Genomic DNA, 16,409 nt, shown 5'->3' with positions numbered 1-16,409 from the left:
CTTTCATTCAGGATAAATGATAGCCTCTGTGTTGGCATTAGATAATTTGGCATTGTTTTTAAATCCTTCCAAACCCTGAGGAGGATGCAGAGTGTTGGGGCTTGTTGGAAGATGTCTCATATTTTTCACAGCTTTATTGTTGATGTTTTAAAGAGCAGCTTGTTCCCTTTGACTCACACAAACTACAACAGTTGCGAAGGTAAGCACGCGGGGTATGCAGCACCTGAGCCAACAGAAACCTAAACCGGCAATTAACGCAATGAGCTCCAAATTCTCCTGCAATGGGGTAATCAGTTGATTAACGCAGGAAGGATTGTGGATGGATGATAAATGTGTTTTTCACAACGTGTCAGATGGGCTCCAGTCGACACTTGTTTGCCCTCGGGTGTATCGCTGCCTTTGTGTTCTTTAACTCGGTGTAAACAATGTTGTGATCATATTTTATAAACGGGAAGATTTCTTGTACGATAAGTATGAAATGCATCTCCTTTCCAACAATGTTCTCAAACTAACTATTATTGAGCCAGGGCACATATTTTACATTTGAAAACAATTATGGCACTAGCCAAACAAAAAGTGCATTCACTTGAATAATGGGTACACACATTCAGTGGAAGACCATAGAATTGCTCAGCCTGACATAGATAGAAGATACATTATCAATAAATCTGAAATTTTTGACCAAATAAGTGAAATTGTATCATTTTCCATGCACAACACTCGTTAAACACGTTCCACAATGATTGCCCGCATGACACACTGGTTGAATATCACTCTGTTACATAAAAATATAGTCCATTGAGGAAATATAGTTCAGATAAAATATATACAGTATGTCTCGTCGACAGAATGTGAAAGACAACCATGAACATATCTTTCATTAAAGAAATGACCGTACGGTAAAATACATGTCGCTGGAGTAAGGCCAAATCCTCATCACTTTTCAAGAGACCTCAAAAACGCTGTTTGTTCAGCCTTTAGCATTGCATCATCAAAGAGGACAAGACATTTTAACAATTAAGATACAAATACATGTTCTTTTGAAAGAGGGCATAGCTTAAAAGGAAATAAACGGACTACTGACAACACTAATTAAATGATGTTATACTAAATACTAAATGTATACCCTTTACAAGAAGAAACTAAACTGTCTGCAACTTCATAAGATGTAATAGAACTAGATGCATTTCATCCATAACATAAAATAGAAAAATGTGCTTTACAAGATGAAGCAACATATCCCTTACCAGATGACATTGCACAGTATGCGTATCCATATGAAAAATATGGAAGAGAACAGACATGGGATGAAAAGAAAGCCTACTTCCCCCAAAGGATCAAAATGTTCTATAGTGGACCACTTTGTTGTGTCAGTGTATATTCACATCTGGCTCCTATATAGGCCTGAAACAATACAAAACAGTCCCTCCACCACTGTGACGTTATGCCAATGTACTGTTTCATATAGATCAACAGGACAAGGGGAAGGGGGGGTCTCATTAGTCCTCCCCATAACCGGCCTTGTTGTTAAATGTGAACAGCGAAGGTGAGGAAGTAAAGACTGCAGGGACACTTAACAGATTTCTTCCGCAAAAGAAAAAAAAAAGACTCCGCCGATCATCGCACACGTAGGGGTGTTCAAACAATAGTCCCTATTGTGATGATTCAGAAAGACAAACTCTGACATGCACAGACATAGCAGCTACATTTTTGCACATAGCACAGTGGGGGGAATGTGGATTTGTTTTGTAAGCTCCAGGTTAAATCTAACCATCTTTTGGCCATATATAGTCATAAAAGAAATCAAATCACATTCAATCACTTCTGTAGAGAACACACTATCTGATGGATGTTTTCATTGTAAAGTGCGACTGAAATGTAAACAATTTTACTCTCAAAAGTCTCATCATAAGGCACACTGGCAAAACCTGATAAGAACCAGCACAAAAGCACCATCAAAAATTCTGCCTTTGCATGTTACATTATCATAATGCTTCAATTTGATTTGGGCTGTCACAGAGGTATTGAGGTACTGCCCCGCCCCATCACAATTTATTGGGGTGTTCCCTGCCTCTTGCTTAAAGTCACTTGGGGTAGGGTTCCGCACACCCTTCATCCTAATGAGCACGTTACAAAGATTGATCTTAGAATCTTTGCAAACAGTTTTTCATTCTAAGATGAAAAACTAAATACACTTTTGGAATGAGATTATCATCAATAACATTCAGAAATGTAGCCTTTCATCTTTAATTGGGGAAAATAAGTATCCAAGCCAAACTGCTGCTAAGATGCAGGTGTAAAAGCTGAGGTGAAAAAGTCAAGGCTTAGAGTTGGCACCCTACGGTGAGTGGGGACCTCTGAGGCCTCTTACATCAAAGTTTAACGTCTCCTCCTCAATCATATCTTGTTCGATTTGCGTGCATGTGCCGATGTATGACAGCCAAATCTTTTTTAAAAAACAACTTTGACCCCGCTGCATATTCAACACACAACAGCTTCTAGTTGTGGTTCCAATAATGTGTGTTGAGCCAAAGTTGAGGTGTGTGCAGCCAAACTGGCCTGCAGTCACTTGTAAATGGCCTCAGCTTCAACCCAAGTGGCAAATGGTCTTGAGTGGCATTCAAAACATCTGTGCAGCCAGACGTCTGGTGGCGAGATCCCAGAGAGCAGCCTGCACCAGGCCTTGTTTGAACTGCACATCCAAATAGACTACACTTATTGGAATGGCATGTAGCCGCTATTTTAAAGGGGGATCTTCTGCCATGCTTTGATGTCCACCACTGTGTCCAAAGCAGCCAAAGTGTTCCTCGATGCGCTCTGTTTTCCATTTGGAGGGAGATCTTTCAATTGTGGCAAGTGATTTTTGAAGTGAAGCAGACAAAGGAGAGATTTACATGGTTTAGACAGCTCCGCTGCATCTGGCCCAAATAAGACAGCAACTCAAGTTTGCTGCAGATTTGCGGGCAAAATCAAGAGTTTATTGCTGCCTGCTAAATAATGAGCCCACCTTTAGCTTAATTGTTTAGCAATACTTTTATTTGAGAATGACAGCATTACATAGTGACCGTTTAAACTTTAAACATACGTTAAACTTTAACGTATACTAACATTTTGAGCCAGCACTTTTTACAATTGGTTTAAATTTCATTTATATAATGCATTCAGTGTATGGTATTGAAACATCTCTTCCTGTGCCCACCCTCAATGCAAATGATCTGACTTCAAAGATGCCCAATTCTATTAGATCTGTCAACCCTCCATGTGTCACGTGTGCCTGAGCAGAGGCACGGTGCAACAATATAACACAGGGGCCAGCCTTTGTAGGCGACAAAAGAAAAAGTCTGTGAAAGGCTAATCACATTACTCACCATTTGTCTTCCTGAAGTGAAGTGTCACGGCATCCTCGGTGACACACAGGGCTGGGAAGCCTTGTGCTGTGTGAGCGCTCAGACTTCCTGTGAGTGCCTTCCTCTGCACAATCATCCGACGCCCCGGACCACCAAGGTCACACCAGGTTGATTTACGGCAGACGTCATTATGTCAGAGTAGTGGATGGTGTCAAGAATTCATTTGTAATGGGAAAAGCATGCAAAAAAAAGAAATATCTAAAAAGGTTATAAGTAAAAACTCAAATCCAAGGGTGGATTCAAGCCTAATAATGTCACCGCCAATACATGTATCATGATTATTATTAATCATTTCAATATTATCAGTACTAATGCATATCCGCCCATTCGTCCATTTTCTGTCACCTTTGGGGCCTCATTATGTTCGGAGCCTATTCCGGCTGACTGGGCGGCAGATGGGGTCAACCCCGAACGGGTAGCCAGCCAGTCGTGAGGCACATAAACAAACAAGCATTCGCGCTCTCGTTCACACCTACGGGCAATTTAGTCTTTAGTGGACCAAAATGCAGGTTTGTGGAATGCGGGAGGAAGCGGCAAGTAAACGGAGAAGATGCAAACTCTATACAGAGGGGCCGGTGCCTAGATTTGATCCCAGAACCTCAGAACTGTGAGGCAGATTCACGAACCTCTCATTAGCCATGACACTATTGTATATTTATATTGTGTATATTATGATTACTGTTATTGGTGGATGAATGGCAGGAGTGAGTCATGGTTTAGCCTAATGTTTCTTCCTAAAAACAAAATCATGAGGCACATCTCATGATACATTGCTTCTCCTGGGAAAAGGCTGAGTTTTGATTAGCATTTCCTCAATTTGCCTATTTTTAAACTTATCAAAAATTCATTATGACTGTGAACACAGAAATGTATGATCAACTTGTATTTATCGCACATACAGTACACAACAAATGTTTGCGTAACAAGTTTTGAAATCAGAACTTTTTTTTTTTGAATATTTATCAAAGGAGGGATTGTTAACAAAAATGTTTGCAATCATAACTGTGTTGTTAAAAGTGAAGACAAAGTGAAAGAAACAAAGTCAATGTTCATGGTTGAAGACATTTTGAAAGAAACAAAGTCAACGTACATGGTGTGCATTCGCAGACCACAAATATTGATGTGGTGAGCCAGATTTGTCCCCCAGGCCTTGCGTTTGACACCGACGCTCTATTTGCTTCTATCGTGATTGTAGTTTGCAGTCGTGCACAATTGTATTTTATTTTAAGTACAATTTATTTTCCAACCATGAATCTTGCAATAAAGCGCACGGAAGTACACAAATATGGCACATTTGGTTTTTACATGACTACAAATCAGAGCACTAGTAATTAAATATCCAATAAAAAGTGCACATTGTCAGGCGGCACATGACTACCCTGCAATTACTGCAATGCAGAAAGGAGCTGAAGCAACTACAAAAGAACAAGAAGAGAAAGAGGGAAAAGAAAAGGTGCAAGAAAAAAAAAGTAAGTATAGGTGATTTCTAAATTCTGCAAGGTTCCGAGTTGAGTTTGGCCATGAAGGGGCTGAAAGAGTTAATAGGCGGAGGGCGCCCATTGGGAGGCGGTGGAGGAGGGTGGGGGTGTATGGTATAAAAGTCACTCAAGAGCTCTTGAGACTTGAGTCAAACGTGCCATGGTAGTTTTGTTTTGAGCCCCTTCCTTCTGCCGGACACTTTGAGGCGAGAGACCCCCTTTCTGCTCGTACCCCAACCCTCCTCTTCCTCACCATTATGGAGGATTTTTTGAAGAGATCAGAACACGCGAGTGAGAACTCAAGAAGTCGAATGCATCTTTAGGGAACTTGTTTGGTTCCGATCCAAGCGGCTCTTGTTGCGTGGGCAAGCCGTCACATCGCGCACGATGCGGACAACTGTGGAAACGTTTCTTAAGTCGCCTTAAGGACGATCAAGTGAGAATTAAGGAGTTGATGCTGCAGCAGCAAGGCGATACGAACTGGATCCGAACCTGCAGATCCACACGTGTTTCACTCCAAGTGTAAACAGAATTACTTTATTGAAGGAGAAGCCCGGCAGATCTGCATTAGTACTTGCTCTCCGAAGTAGATTTTGGAATTTGGGGGGACTGCGACGATCCGTTTCCCATCACTTTTTGCATTTCTGATTCCCGAAGTGGCTCCGAAGTGGTGTTGCGGCTCCTCGTCCCCGGCGGATCCGGAGATCGGAGCCTCTGCACCGGGCGGAGGCGGAGCCGCGGCGACCTCCGAGGCTCCCAAGGGCGGCCGCGTCAAGAGGATGGTGCGGCTGGCTGCAGAGCTCTTGCTGCTCCTGGGACTTCTCCTCCTCACCTTGCACATCACCGTGCTCCGGAGCAGCCCGTTGCCGCCGGCAAACGTCAGCCTCAGCCTGGATCAGAACGAGGTGAGTGGGGGTCGTCGCAGATGGGACTGATCACATATGAGAGTCTGTTGACACATGCACGGAAGCGAAGCTGTCCCGAGGGTGTCCCCTGGGGATGTCAGTGAGCACGCAGGGTCAGGGATCACCCCCGCCAACGCCAATGCAGACACACCCCCTGTTGTTGTATTGGGGGGTTAAATGCTTGCCACGGGCGATTCTCTGTCATCATGCACACATCACTGGCCACTTCTTGGATGATGAGCTGCACCTCCTGAGCTTGGGATGGTGGTGCGCCGCAAAAGTAGTCAAAAACTGTGTGTGTGGTGTGTGCATTTTCTTCTTATTAGGAGTTGAATACAGTTCTTCAATGACACGCACACCCCACACTCCATTCGGCGCCCTGACGGCACTGATTTTATAATGGTCCGTACAACTTTTTAATAGCCATTACTGTAATTTCCATGCTTCCACGAGATATTGTTGTTTTAACAATCCTGTTTACTTGTTTATTTGCTTTTTGCAACATTTTTGAAAATGGAAATACAAAAATGATGCCTATACTTGCATGGTAGAAACAAGGCGTGAGTGAACTGATATATTATTATTATTATTATTATTATTATTATTATTATTATTATTATTATTATTATTATTATTATTATTATTATTATTATTATTATTATTATTAAAGTATGAGGTCCTGGAGGAAAAAATAAGGGCAGATTTGGAGGCAGAGCAAATTAATATTTTCCAAAACTTACTTGCACTTCTCATCAATTCTTCTCATCAATCACTTCTCAATCCGAAATTTTTTTTTAACCAGTGTACTTGGACACACAGGGAAGGTCTTTGTTTGTTTTGCAGTTTAGAGCATAACGACATGACCACACCAAATTTCACAAGAGGAACAATTGTCAACATATCATCTCCTAAGAGATGCTCTAATTGTTCAACTGCCTATTTTAATAGCAGTAGAAAGCACACATACTACAAAAGAACCCCCAGTCCTGACCCAGAGGTTAAGACAGGTTTGGGATCAACAGGCTTTTTAGCGAGTGTTTCGCATCCTCCAGCTGCTTGTTGATATATATTTAGCCTGCAATCAAACAAATATTTTCTTCACATCCCAGTGATGAATGGGTAACTTAGAACCATCTGCTCCCACCATCACTCATAAAGGCGTAATTAGGAGTGAATGAATTAAAATAGCATTTCTTCTAACTTGTAGATGGTATTGAAACTTTACTGTACCATCACAGCAAGGCTATGTTCAGCTGGATGTGAAGACATGCAAAGCTGAGGAAATATTTCAAGAATGCGTGGAATATTTGACACACGGCCAACTGTTTGATTGGGCAGGCAGGCCGAGGACCTTGCAAAAAACTTTATAAATATAGAACACAGACTACTCAAATTCTCCTGAAATTGAATTTTCCTTAATTGTTTACACTAACATCCTCATTTTTAGCTGTGGGATATATGCTGTAGCTATATTTTAGGGCCCAGTACACCCCCCACTGTGTAGATATGCTCTAGTGGTCCACCACAGAGGGCAGTGATGTAATCTTTAAATGAAGCTTGTCACAACCCAGGAGGTGCATTGTCATTCCAAGGTGTCAGATTTAAAATGCCATTCATAGACGCACGAATGACAGAATGTGGTTCTGTGCAACTGAAGGGATGCACTTTAAAATGAAGACCCACATAGGGTAGAATTGTTCCTCAGTTACTTCATTGGGTTACTCTCAAGGACTAGCCGAGTTATACTAAAGGGACAAGTTCAGAGAATATATCCCTGCTGTTAGACCAATGAATTCCAACTAAACCTCAACAGACTAGGAGCTGTTGTCTCTCACAAGTCTTGGTCAAATCTCACGCTCTTGTGAGTCTAAACAAAGAACAGGTATCATGGCGGCGCCAGAGCAGCATGTCTTCAAGACGGATCGTTTGGTGACTTTTTCCATTCATTAAGAACAGTGACAATATGGCGAGAGGGCTCAGGCTATTTGTTAAATATACTGTGTTGCTATAAAGTTCATCGATGCGGTAGCACACAACTCCGGCAGTGCATCATGATGTGAATCTATTAGAATGAAACGTAAACTATTGTATCAGGAGTTGCAATGTAATTTGTATTGATTTTTTGATTATTCATACACGTGTAAACAAAGAATGACTCATGGGACAGGCCGTTTTGTTTTCCGCCGACGTGAGTGCAGTGTTGAGAAGCATCTGGCACAATGCGCAACTGCCTTCATTTCCTGCCAGCCTCCTGGGGGGAGGGGGGGGGATGGACCCCTGACTTGTTCCCAATTGAAAATGGAGTCATGCCCCTTTAAGCAGCCGTCACAAAAGTGAAAAAACGGGAAGCGGGAAAAGAACAGGAGCGAGAGTAAAGGGTTGTGCGGGGAGGGTGGCTTGTGTGTGCTTGTGTTAATTCAAGGCTTTTGAGAGGAGGGGGTGACACCATGGGGGGCCCAGATGAACTGAGGGACTGTGTGTCATTTTTGATCTCCAAATTAAAGTGCATAGCTCATTGAGGACGATTGCACAGGAGTGATGGCAAGTGGAGCGCAGCCTGACTTTTTTTTTTTTTTTTTTACTGCTTTTAATATGCTTCTGACTCTGAACTATATTAAAAGACAAATGAGAAAACAGCATGTTTTTCCCTCTCAACTTGCAGTGAGGCTCATATGGAAAAGAGAGGTGCTTATTTTGACACTATCAGGAAGTGATGGAGTTACACAACTCAGACGTAATTCCTTTCTCATGACTAATTCTCTCATATTTTCCAACTATGGGTTTTTGGCTGCTCATTTGCTGAACTACTCAATGTGTATGTAATTTGAGCACAAAACAATCTGGTTGGACCTTCACACTGCATGCTGATATAGAGCTGATATTCACTAGCCTCTTTATTGTTTTAATATTAAGATATTTATAAGATGTAAAACTTTAATACTACTAAAAATAAAATCAATAATGAAGGTGTCAGAAGGTATAGCACTTCTTCAATGGACATGGAATTAACTAAGCCAAGGTTTACAGTTTTTTTGCTTAGTGTATACATAGATGCGTATGCTTCCATTCAGACGGGTGAGTCTTTAGTTTATACGGTAGATGTGTAAAATATTCATTGTTCGAGTTTTTACAAATTGCATTAACAAGTATGCCCAAAGAACTTAGTTCACTGTTGGCAAAATAGTTGAGGAGCCATGCATAAATCAAATAGTATTAGGGTATTAAAGCTAAACAGTGAATGGTTGCAATAGTGGAATATTTAAAAGTTTGATATGAGATCATCTAAATTGGAGTTGGGATTAGATCATCTGTATGCCACGTGTAGCACAGAATGTTCGTTTGGATCAGATTACACAGTTCATGAAAGCTTTGCCCTACAAACACTCTTTACTCTTGAGATGTTCTATCATAAACAAACATAAAAATGAATGAAATATTTGTAAGAATTTTGAACCTTTACTGCCTATCTATTAAAAATAAGACTGGTTTTGATGGATTTATTTCCCTTGTCGTCTTTGCGTTCACATTCAAGTTACATGTACATTTATAATTCTTCCATGTTGTGCAGCAGTACCTATTCACGCCTAGAGTGTACCTCGGTTGGGCACAAACAGCTCCACTGGAGGCTATTGTGGAGACCACAATGTGGCTGAGCTGACACTTTGTCTGTGACTGGCCACCGCAACCGTACAGCACTGTCGCCGTGTTCCATTGCCTCAAACCCAGCCACACAAACAGTGGTGTGGAAGAAATGGAGCGTGAACAAAGATAACACAACAAACGATCAGTGGTGATTTCTTGGCAATATTTCATACTTCCTTATCTACGACTGCTGACTTTTTCAGACCGTGTGAGTAATTACCGTCCTTATGGGTTGATTTCACTCGCATATATACACCCCCAGACACGACAGAAGAACCAAAATGAATGCTTCTTTGGCTCCAAGAAACCCAAAGTAATGATTTTGCGATGTTTGCTTTGGGTTGTCTGCGCAGACACTGCAATGGAAAACCATCAGTTGCACACAAGTTGGTCTTTCAGCCAGCATCGGAGCGTGCTATATATGTGAGCACTGCATATTACTGTGTTAAAGTATCAACATTCGCTGTCTGTTAAAACTGGATAAGCATTCGGTCCAAAAGACACTGAAAGCAGTTGTTAGACAGATCATTTAGGCAGATTATGTTTTGGCTAAAGCAGGAGACCGTTTCTGGCTCCACTGTTTGGAGCTCACACAGTTGAGAGAGATTTATGGCAGAGGTAATGTCCACATGAATGTCTTGTCAACATGGGAGATCATCCTAATATTGTTGGATGTGCACACGCCAAGTCACATACTCTGAGGTTGTTATTCTCATTCACACCTGACATTTAAAGGATTGTAAAACTGTCATGTATCAGGGTTTCACAAACCAACAATAAAATACTTTCCTTCCTCCCTTTTGGCAGAACGTCATCCACGCAAAAAGCAGCTCGTTGGGCCAACTGACTCCCGAAGGCTCCTGGCGGACCGGTGCAGAGCGTCGTCGCTTCACCCATCGGTCCTCTGCCCTGCCGTGGGCGCAAGACGCTGGCAGTAATATCCACAAAGATGGCCCTGAAGCCTTCATCCTGGATCTGCAGAATTTCCCTGACCTCTCCAAAGCTGATATCAATGGGCAGAATCCCAACATACAGGTGACCATGTGTGACTGTGCACCTGCCCCGCTGCTTTCATGTTTTCACTGACTCGTAATACATGGCTACTCAAGCAGTCAGGACAGGAAGAGCGAGCAGGAAGATGGAGAATACTTTGGTGCACATCGCTAACCCCCCTTTCTTTCATGCCCTCATCAGCCTTCTCCGCTATCCCATTTCCTGGGATGTAGTGAAGCTTAGGGTAGACTTTGAGGTCTCACGTCCAACATAATAACGATTGAAAGGCAGACATTTGCCAGCAATGCCCCACTGCTCAGCCTGATGCAGGAATACAGCTGGCGGCTTATGTAAATTTGTGGTGAGCCCTCATCCATAAGTTTCTCTGCACGCAGATGGCCGGCTAACCACCGCTATGTTTAAATGATTCTCCTGTTTTACTCTAGCAAGGGGGTCCCTTCATTTCTGCGAGTATCGGCGCTAAGTCCCAGGACGAACAAAGTGTATTAACATCTCAAGATGTGGGAAGAGAGAGGAGCCACCAATTGAGCAAGGGCGTGAGGCTGTGGGAGAAGAAGGGGAGGAGGCGGGGGTCTTTGATCCCGGGATTCATCTGGCTTTCATGGTCTGGAGGAGGCTGAGGAGCCCTTTGAACTTTGTGTTTAGGTGGAGAGAGCCAGTGAGGTGGGAGGGTGACTGAGGGGCAGGGGTGCCGGTCCCGGCTCATCTGGGAGGCACATGTGTTTGTACAGAAAGGGGGGAGGGAGGGAGGGTTGGATGGGGGGTAGAGGACATGGCTATCAGGAGGTGTCACCTCTTTGCACCCAGTTGACCCGTTTGGTCGACGAGAAGATTTAATAAGATTGCGATCATGGGAAATTACATATGCCGCAATCTCAAAGGACAATCAGGGAGTGGTAGCGACAAGCCTTAATGTTCATCCACCAATGTTCTTGAAACAGCATCTGTCAGATGCCAAGGCCAAATTTCTTACAGACTGAGCCTCTGTCACCCTCAATAAAACAAGTAGCTTGCATGACTCTGAAACTGCCTTTTTTCTTTTTATGGAAGGTGACGATTGAGGTTGTGGATGGATTGGAGGCACACGAGCCAGAAAAAGGCCACCGCAAAGAGAATAAACCCAACTGGGCTTCTCCGAACTGGAGAAACTGGTGGCCTCGCACGTCCTCTGGCACTCATCAAGAGCAGGAGCAGGATCGCTCCTTCGGAAGCGACGGTGAGGACAGCAACTTCCTGAGGCCGCCGGTGGACTGGGACCGGAGAGGAGGCACAGGAGACCGAGGCAAACCCCAAACGGAATATGGTGAGCACAGCAGCGGCTCCGACTGAATATTTACAGTAGAGTTCATGGTCTAGCGTGTCCACATTTGTACACGGTTTGATGTAAGATCTATAATTTACAGATTTGCTGATTCAGGCTGTCACTATAACAAGTGCTGCTATCCCCAGACAGGTTTTTGGCAGCTCTTGCTCGAAACCTTTTAACACTATTTTATGAGACAGATTCCTCAATGGTGTCGAGCTCGCTAGGTGACACAATTTAAATGCTTCTTAACATCAAAGTTGAGCAGCAGGAATGATTGCCAAAAGCACAATTGGGCCGTCTCACCACTCTCACAGCGCTCTCCAAGTGTAACCCTGCACATAAATCAGATGTGGAAGAATTTACACTCACTGTCGTACAGTGTGCTTGCAGTCCGAGTCGTAGCATGCCCAAACCAATGCGGTGGAACAGGAATGTGGCTGCTGTGGAAAATGTCACTTTATCCACTCTCACTTTTACTTAAGCGGTTAGCCGTGCGACTTTATAGTGTTTTTCCTGTCAAACCCATGTCCATGTCTAATGTTTCTGGCTTATCACTGCGGTCGACTTTCATTTATCCTTTTCTTAGTACTACACCAATAGGCGATAGGGAACTGTCCGATCGTCTTTACTGTCTGAGATCAATTTCTGTGAATTGTGTCTCATGCAGCAGATTAATCAGGCACTGCTCCAGGATTTTTTTCCTTTCTGTTGCTAAAGGAGGGCTTGACTGATAAATCGGTGGAGCAGAGAAACTAATTCATAAAATACTGGAGGGGCTTAACTGGGGCTATACAGATTTTGACGGTGTGTAGCACCACCTAGCCTCGGTGTAGATGGTCCTGTCCTGTGAATCTTGTGTTTTGGTGCCTTGCTTGAGCGCCACTCAACAGCACTCTGGAACGAAATCGCATTCTTTTAGCGACATGTCGCTGGTTCTGAATATCGGAGTTATTACATTAGTTTTCGAATGCAGTCTTGGGTCTCATTTGCTGTTGGGTTCCAATATATTCCATAGAATGGGAAAGGGAGCATTAGGTGTCTATCTGTTGATAATGAGTGACAGATGGCAAGGGGTGGGGGATGTAGTCTATAAGAGGGTTTGGACCTTAGCCAGAAATACTTCCATCCCAACATGCCCACATTAATTCTACTCATTGATGGAGCGTTGCTTTCCAGACAGGCATGTCAGTGAGATCTGTGTTTGCATGCGGTTGTGCAGATGGGCTCAGGCAGTCGACGAGCTGAGTGTAACTATTTCCATGTATGCCCATTAGCGCCATGTGCTCAACAATAATTGGACTAAAAGAGGATTTCTTGCCAATTCACTTTCCATTTTCAATCGGATGAATTACGGATAGAGCAACTAAACGGTGTCCAGGGTTTGCCAATACTAATATTTATAATATTTGGAAGCGCAGCACTAAATGTCTTAAATCATTGGTGGAATTTGCTAAATGTAAGGCCGTTCCTGTTACTTAGTGAACACACATACACACTGTTCAATGCATTTGCATTATTTAACAATTATCCTTTCTCTAATTCAGACTACATGGATGGAGAGGGGGACTGGAGTAACTGGTCACTGTGCAGTGTCACCTGTGGAAATGGCAACCAGAAAAGAACCAGGTCTTGTGGTTACGCCTGTACGGCTACAGAGTCCAGAACTTGTGATATGCCAAACTGCCCCGGTAAATACTTGAAGTTGGCATCCTAGGACTGACTTATTAACATAACTTTAATATAACGTAGACTGAGTGGTGTTTGATATAACTTAGACTGATGGCCATTGTTTTCCAAAGTAAAAGCAGATGTTTGCAAAAGTCTTATTTTGATTAAACACAAAATATAAACCAGTCTGCTTTCATGAAGGACTAGAGAAATCAGAGAATGATTACTTTTGAGAGCCTGGAATCAGAAGATTTGGACAATCTGCAATTTAAAAATGTCTTTAAATGATTCCTCGATTATTAAACTGCGAGGCAATTAATTTGATAATCGGTCAGTTTTTGATTAATAATAATGAATCATAATTCATTTTGACAGCCTCAAATTACAATTAATCTCTCAAAAGCGAGTACAGTACATTTTAAAATCAATTATTATTATTTAACTCTTGTATTGTCTGTCTTTACATTGCACCTAATGCTGGAGTCAATAGAAAATCTGTTCCACTCTTCTCTCAGGAATTGAGGATGCCTTCAAGACAGCAGCGACTGAAGTGAGCCTGCTTGCCGGAACAGATGATTTCAATGCGACCGAGCTCTTTGGTGTTGGTATGTTTCTCTTTACTTTTTTTAGTCCCCTCCTCCATCATTCATTGAAATGTTCCCAGTCTGTCAAAAGCACTTCATCAATCCACGGTTGTGGTCCTACACTGTAACATTATCTCTACTTATTGTTTCTATCTTGCAATGCTGGAATAAGATTTAGCATTTTAAAGGGTCTCCATATCTTGTAGACACAGACAGCTGTGAGCGATGGATGAATTGCAAGAGTGACTTCTTGAAGAAATACATGACTAAGGTGGCCAACGACCTTCCCAGCTGCCCTTGTTCGTACCCGACCGAGGTGGCGTACAGCACTGCCAATGTGCACGACGCTCCGTCACACAGAAATTTCCGCTGGAAAGATGCCAGCGGGCCAAAAGAGAAACTGGACATCTACAAGCCCACGGCCCGCTACTGTATCCGCTCCATGCTGACACTGGAGTCCACCACACTGGCCGCACAGCACTGTTGCTACGACGACAGCATGAAGCTCATCACACGAGGCAAAGGTGCCGGAACACCCAATCTTATCAGTACGGAGTTTTCGGCTGACCTGCACTACAAAGTGGACATTCTGCCCTGGATCATATGCAAAGGAGACTGGAGTCGCTATAACCAGGCCAGACCACCAAACAATGGGCAAAAGTGTCATGACAACCCTCGGGAAGAGGATTACTCCAAGCAGTTTGAAGAAGCAAGGGAATTCTAGCCTTGAATTTAGATAGAACTCCATTTTGGATTGTCTCACACATTGAGGCTCCGAGGAAAAGACTTACTGGTCCTTTGACGTAAGACGCCCTACAATGCGTGACAAAAGTTTTATTTCAACCTTCGAATGATGTGCCATGTTAAGATCCTTTTCAAATATACCTCTATAATAGTTACTAGTAGGATACTTTCAATGTCCATTCCATTTTTCAGTAAAGGGAGTCTATTCTTAAAGGGAAAAATAATAGTAGCTTAGATATTTTGAAGGTTTGTCAAAAGATTGTGTATGTGTGGTATCTGTGATTGTACAAGGGAATCTTTCAGGACTGCGTTGACTGAGTGCTCGGATTCGGTAAAAGACCTTTACCATTTTGTCACTGGTAAATATCCAGGTTCTCATCTCATGTAAGCTTGTGAATATGTTTATGTAAGCATGCACATTGCAGCAATAATTTGTGACTGTGCCCGCTGTCTTTCTGAGGAAGACCTTGTAAAAAGGATGCATTGTCTCTGTAAAGTATTTATTTTGGAAGTCTATTTCTGAATTGGTCGACTATGACTACCACCAGTTCACAAATGGCTGAATTTGAGACTCCTCTCGCTCTAATGTTGCCTAAGGTTCTGTCTTGAGTTTTGAAATAAACCATAATAGGGAGTCAAGAAAGTGAGTGAATGCAATACTATGATAAAATAATTGCCAGATTATGAATCTATAAATAAAACTATAAAATGTTGATGCTTGTCTTTTGTGTTTTTTACTCATTGGCCCTGCAGTGACTGGTCTTGAAAATTTATTCATACCCCTTTTGCACAGTATGCATGGACAACCACAAGCCAGTGTAAAGTGACTGTGGGTTCTTTAACATTTATTTTATGTACAACCGATAGTACCGTATTTTCCGCACCTAAAAACCTCCAATTTTCTCAAAAGTCTTATAATCAGGTGCGCCTTATACTATATGGACCAATATTGAGCCACTACAGCAGGTGTGTCCAAAGTCCAGCCTGCGGGCCAAATGTATATATCTTATGAGTTTTAAAACGGGCCATTCATTGAAGGTGCGCCGCATAATCCAGTGTGCCTTATATATGGACAAAGTTTTAAAATGGGCCATTCATTGAAGGTGCACTTTATAATCCGGTGCGCCTTATAGTGCGGAAAATACAGTAAATTACATGCAAGGAATTTGGTGAATTCAGAAGGGAGCTGATTGCACTGGATTGTATTTAGGGGTATTAGTACAGAGGGCTGAATACAAATGCATAGCACACTTTTTACATTTATATTTGCTTAGAATTTTAAAAACCATGGATCAATTTTGTTTTACTTCACAATCATGTGCTACTGGGTATTGCATATTATATTGTATCCCAACGAAATACATACAATTACACACAAAAAAACACACATCAAGGGTCATGAATAATTTCCAAGGACAGCCTAACTGAATTTCTGATTCCTTCTGCTCCCAGAAATTAACACAAGCTTTCATTTCGCAGCAAAAGGGCTCTATCGTCTCCACTTCGCCAAAAGGATCAAAACATTGCAAAGGGCTTTCATCTGTTTGATCCACTGCAACACACGAGTCCCTCCTTTTGATAGGATTTCTTTCAAGGCTTGACTACTGAAAGACTCTCTTGAATTATATTTGTCTTTGGAGTTTCGTCACATTCCAGTATAA

The 16,409-nt window shown here is 42.4% G+C and overlaps 1 protein-coding gene across 2 annotated transcripts; it reads left to right on the top strand.

Annotated features, from left to right (window-relative positions):
- The first annotated feature begins 5,014 nt into the window (after positions 1 to 5,014).
- Positions 5,015 to 15,461, top strand: ism1 (isthmin 1). Of its 2 annotated transcripts, XM_061285400.1 has the most exons (7): positions 5,015 to 5,407; positions 5,543 to 5,790; positions 10,240 to 10,467; positions 11,497 to 11,749; positions 13,297 to 13,440; positions 13,936 to 14,025; positions 14,211 to 15,461. In XM_061285400.1, the coding sequence occupies exons 2-7, from the start codon at positions 5,665 to 5,667 to the stop codon at positions 14,726 to 14,728; spliced, it is 1,359 nt and encodes a 452-aa protein (XP_061141384.1). In that variant the 5' UTR covers positions 5,015 to 5,407; positions 5,543 to 5,664; the 3' UTR covers positions 14,729 to 15,461. The 2 variants fall into 2 exon arrangements, with proteins under 2 accessions (XP_061141384.1, XP_061141383.1); XM_061285399.1 differs by having other exon boundaries at positions 5,015 to 5,790.
- The last annotated feature ends 948 nt before the right edge of the window (positions 15,462 to 16,409 follow it).

The sequence above is a fragment of the Syngnathus typhle genome, linkage group LG8 (genome assembly GCF_033458585.1).
Source record: "Syngnathus typhle isolate RoL2023-S1 ecotype Sweden linkage group LG8, RoL_Styp_1.0, whole genome shotgun sequence".
Classification (NCBI taxonomy): domain Eukaryota; kingdom Metazoa; phylum Chordata; class Actinopteri; order Syngnathiformes; family Syngnathidae; genus Syngnathus; species Syngnathus typhle.
Note: the sequence above shows the minus strand (reverse complement) of the source record. Positions and strands in the feature narration are given on the sequence as shown.

Excerpts from the sequence above, each read along its gene's own strand:
- ism1 (XM_061285400.1), top strand. The coding sequence starts at position 5,665 with ATGGTGCGGCTGGCTGCAGAGCTCTTGCTGCTCCTGGGACTTCTCCTC. Across the intron at positions 5,791-10,239 it reads TCAGCCTGGATCAGAACGAG|AACGTCATCCACGCAAAAAG; the intron begins GTGAGTGGGGGT and ends CCCTTTTGGCAG. Across the intron at positions 13,441-13,935 it reads TGATATGCCAAACTGCCCCG|GAATTGAGGATGCCTTCAAG; the intron begins GTAAATACTTGA and ends CTCTTCTCTCAG.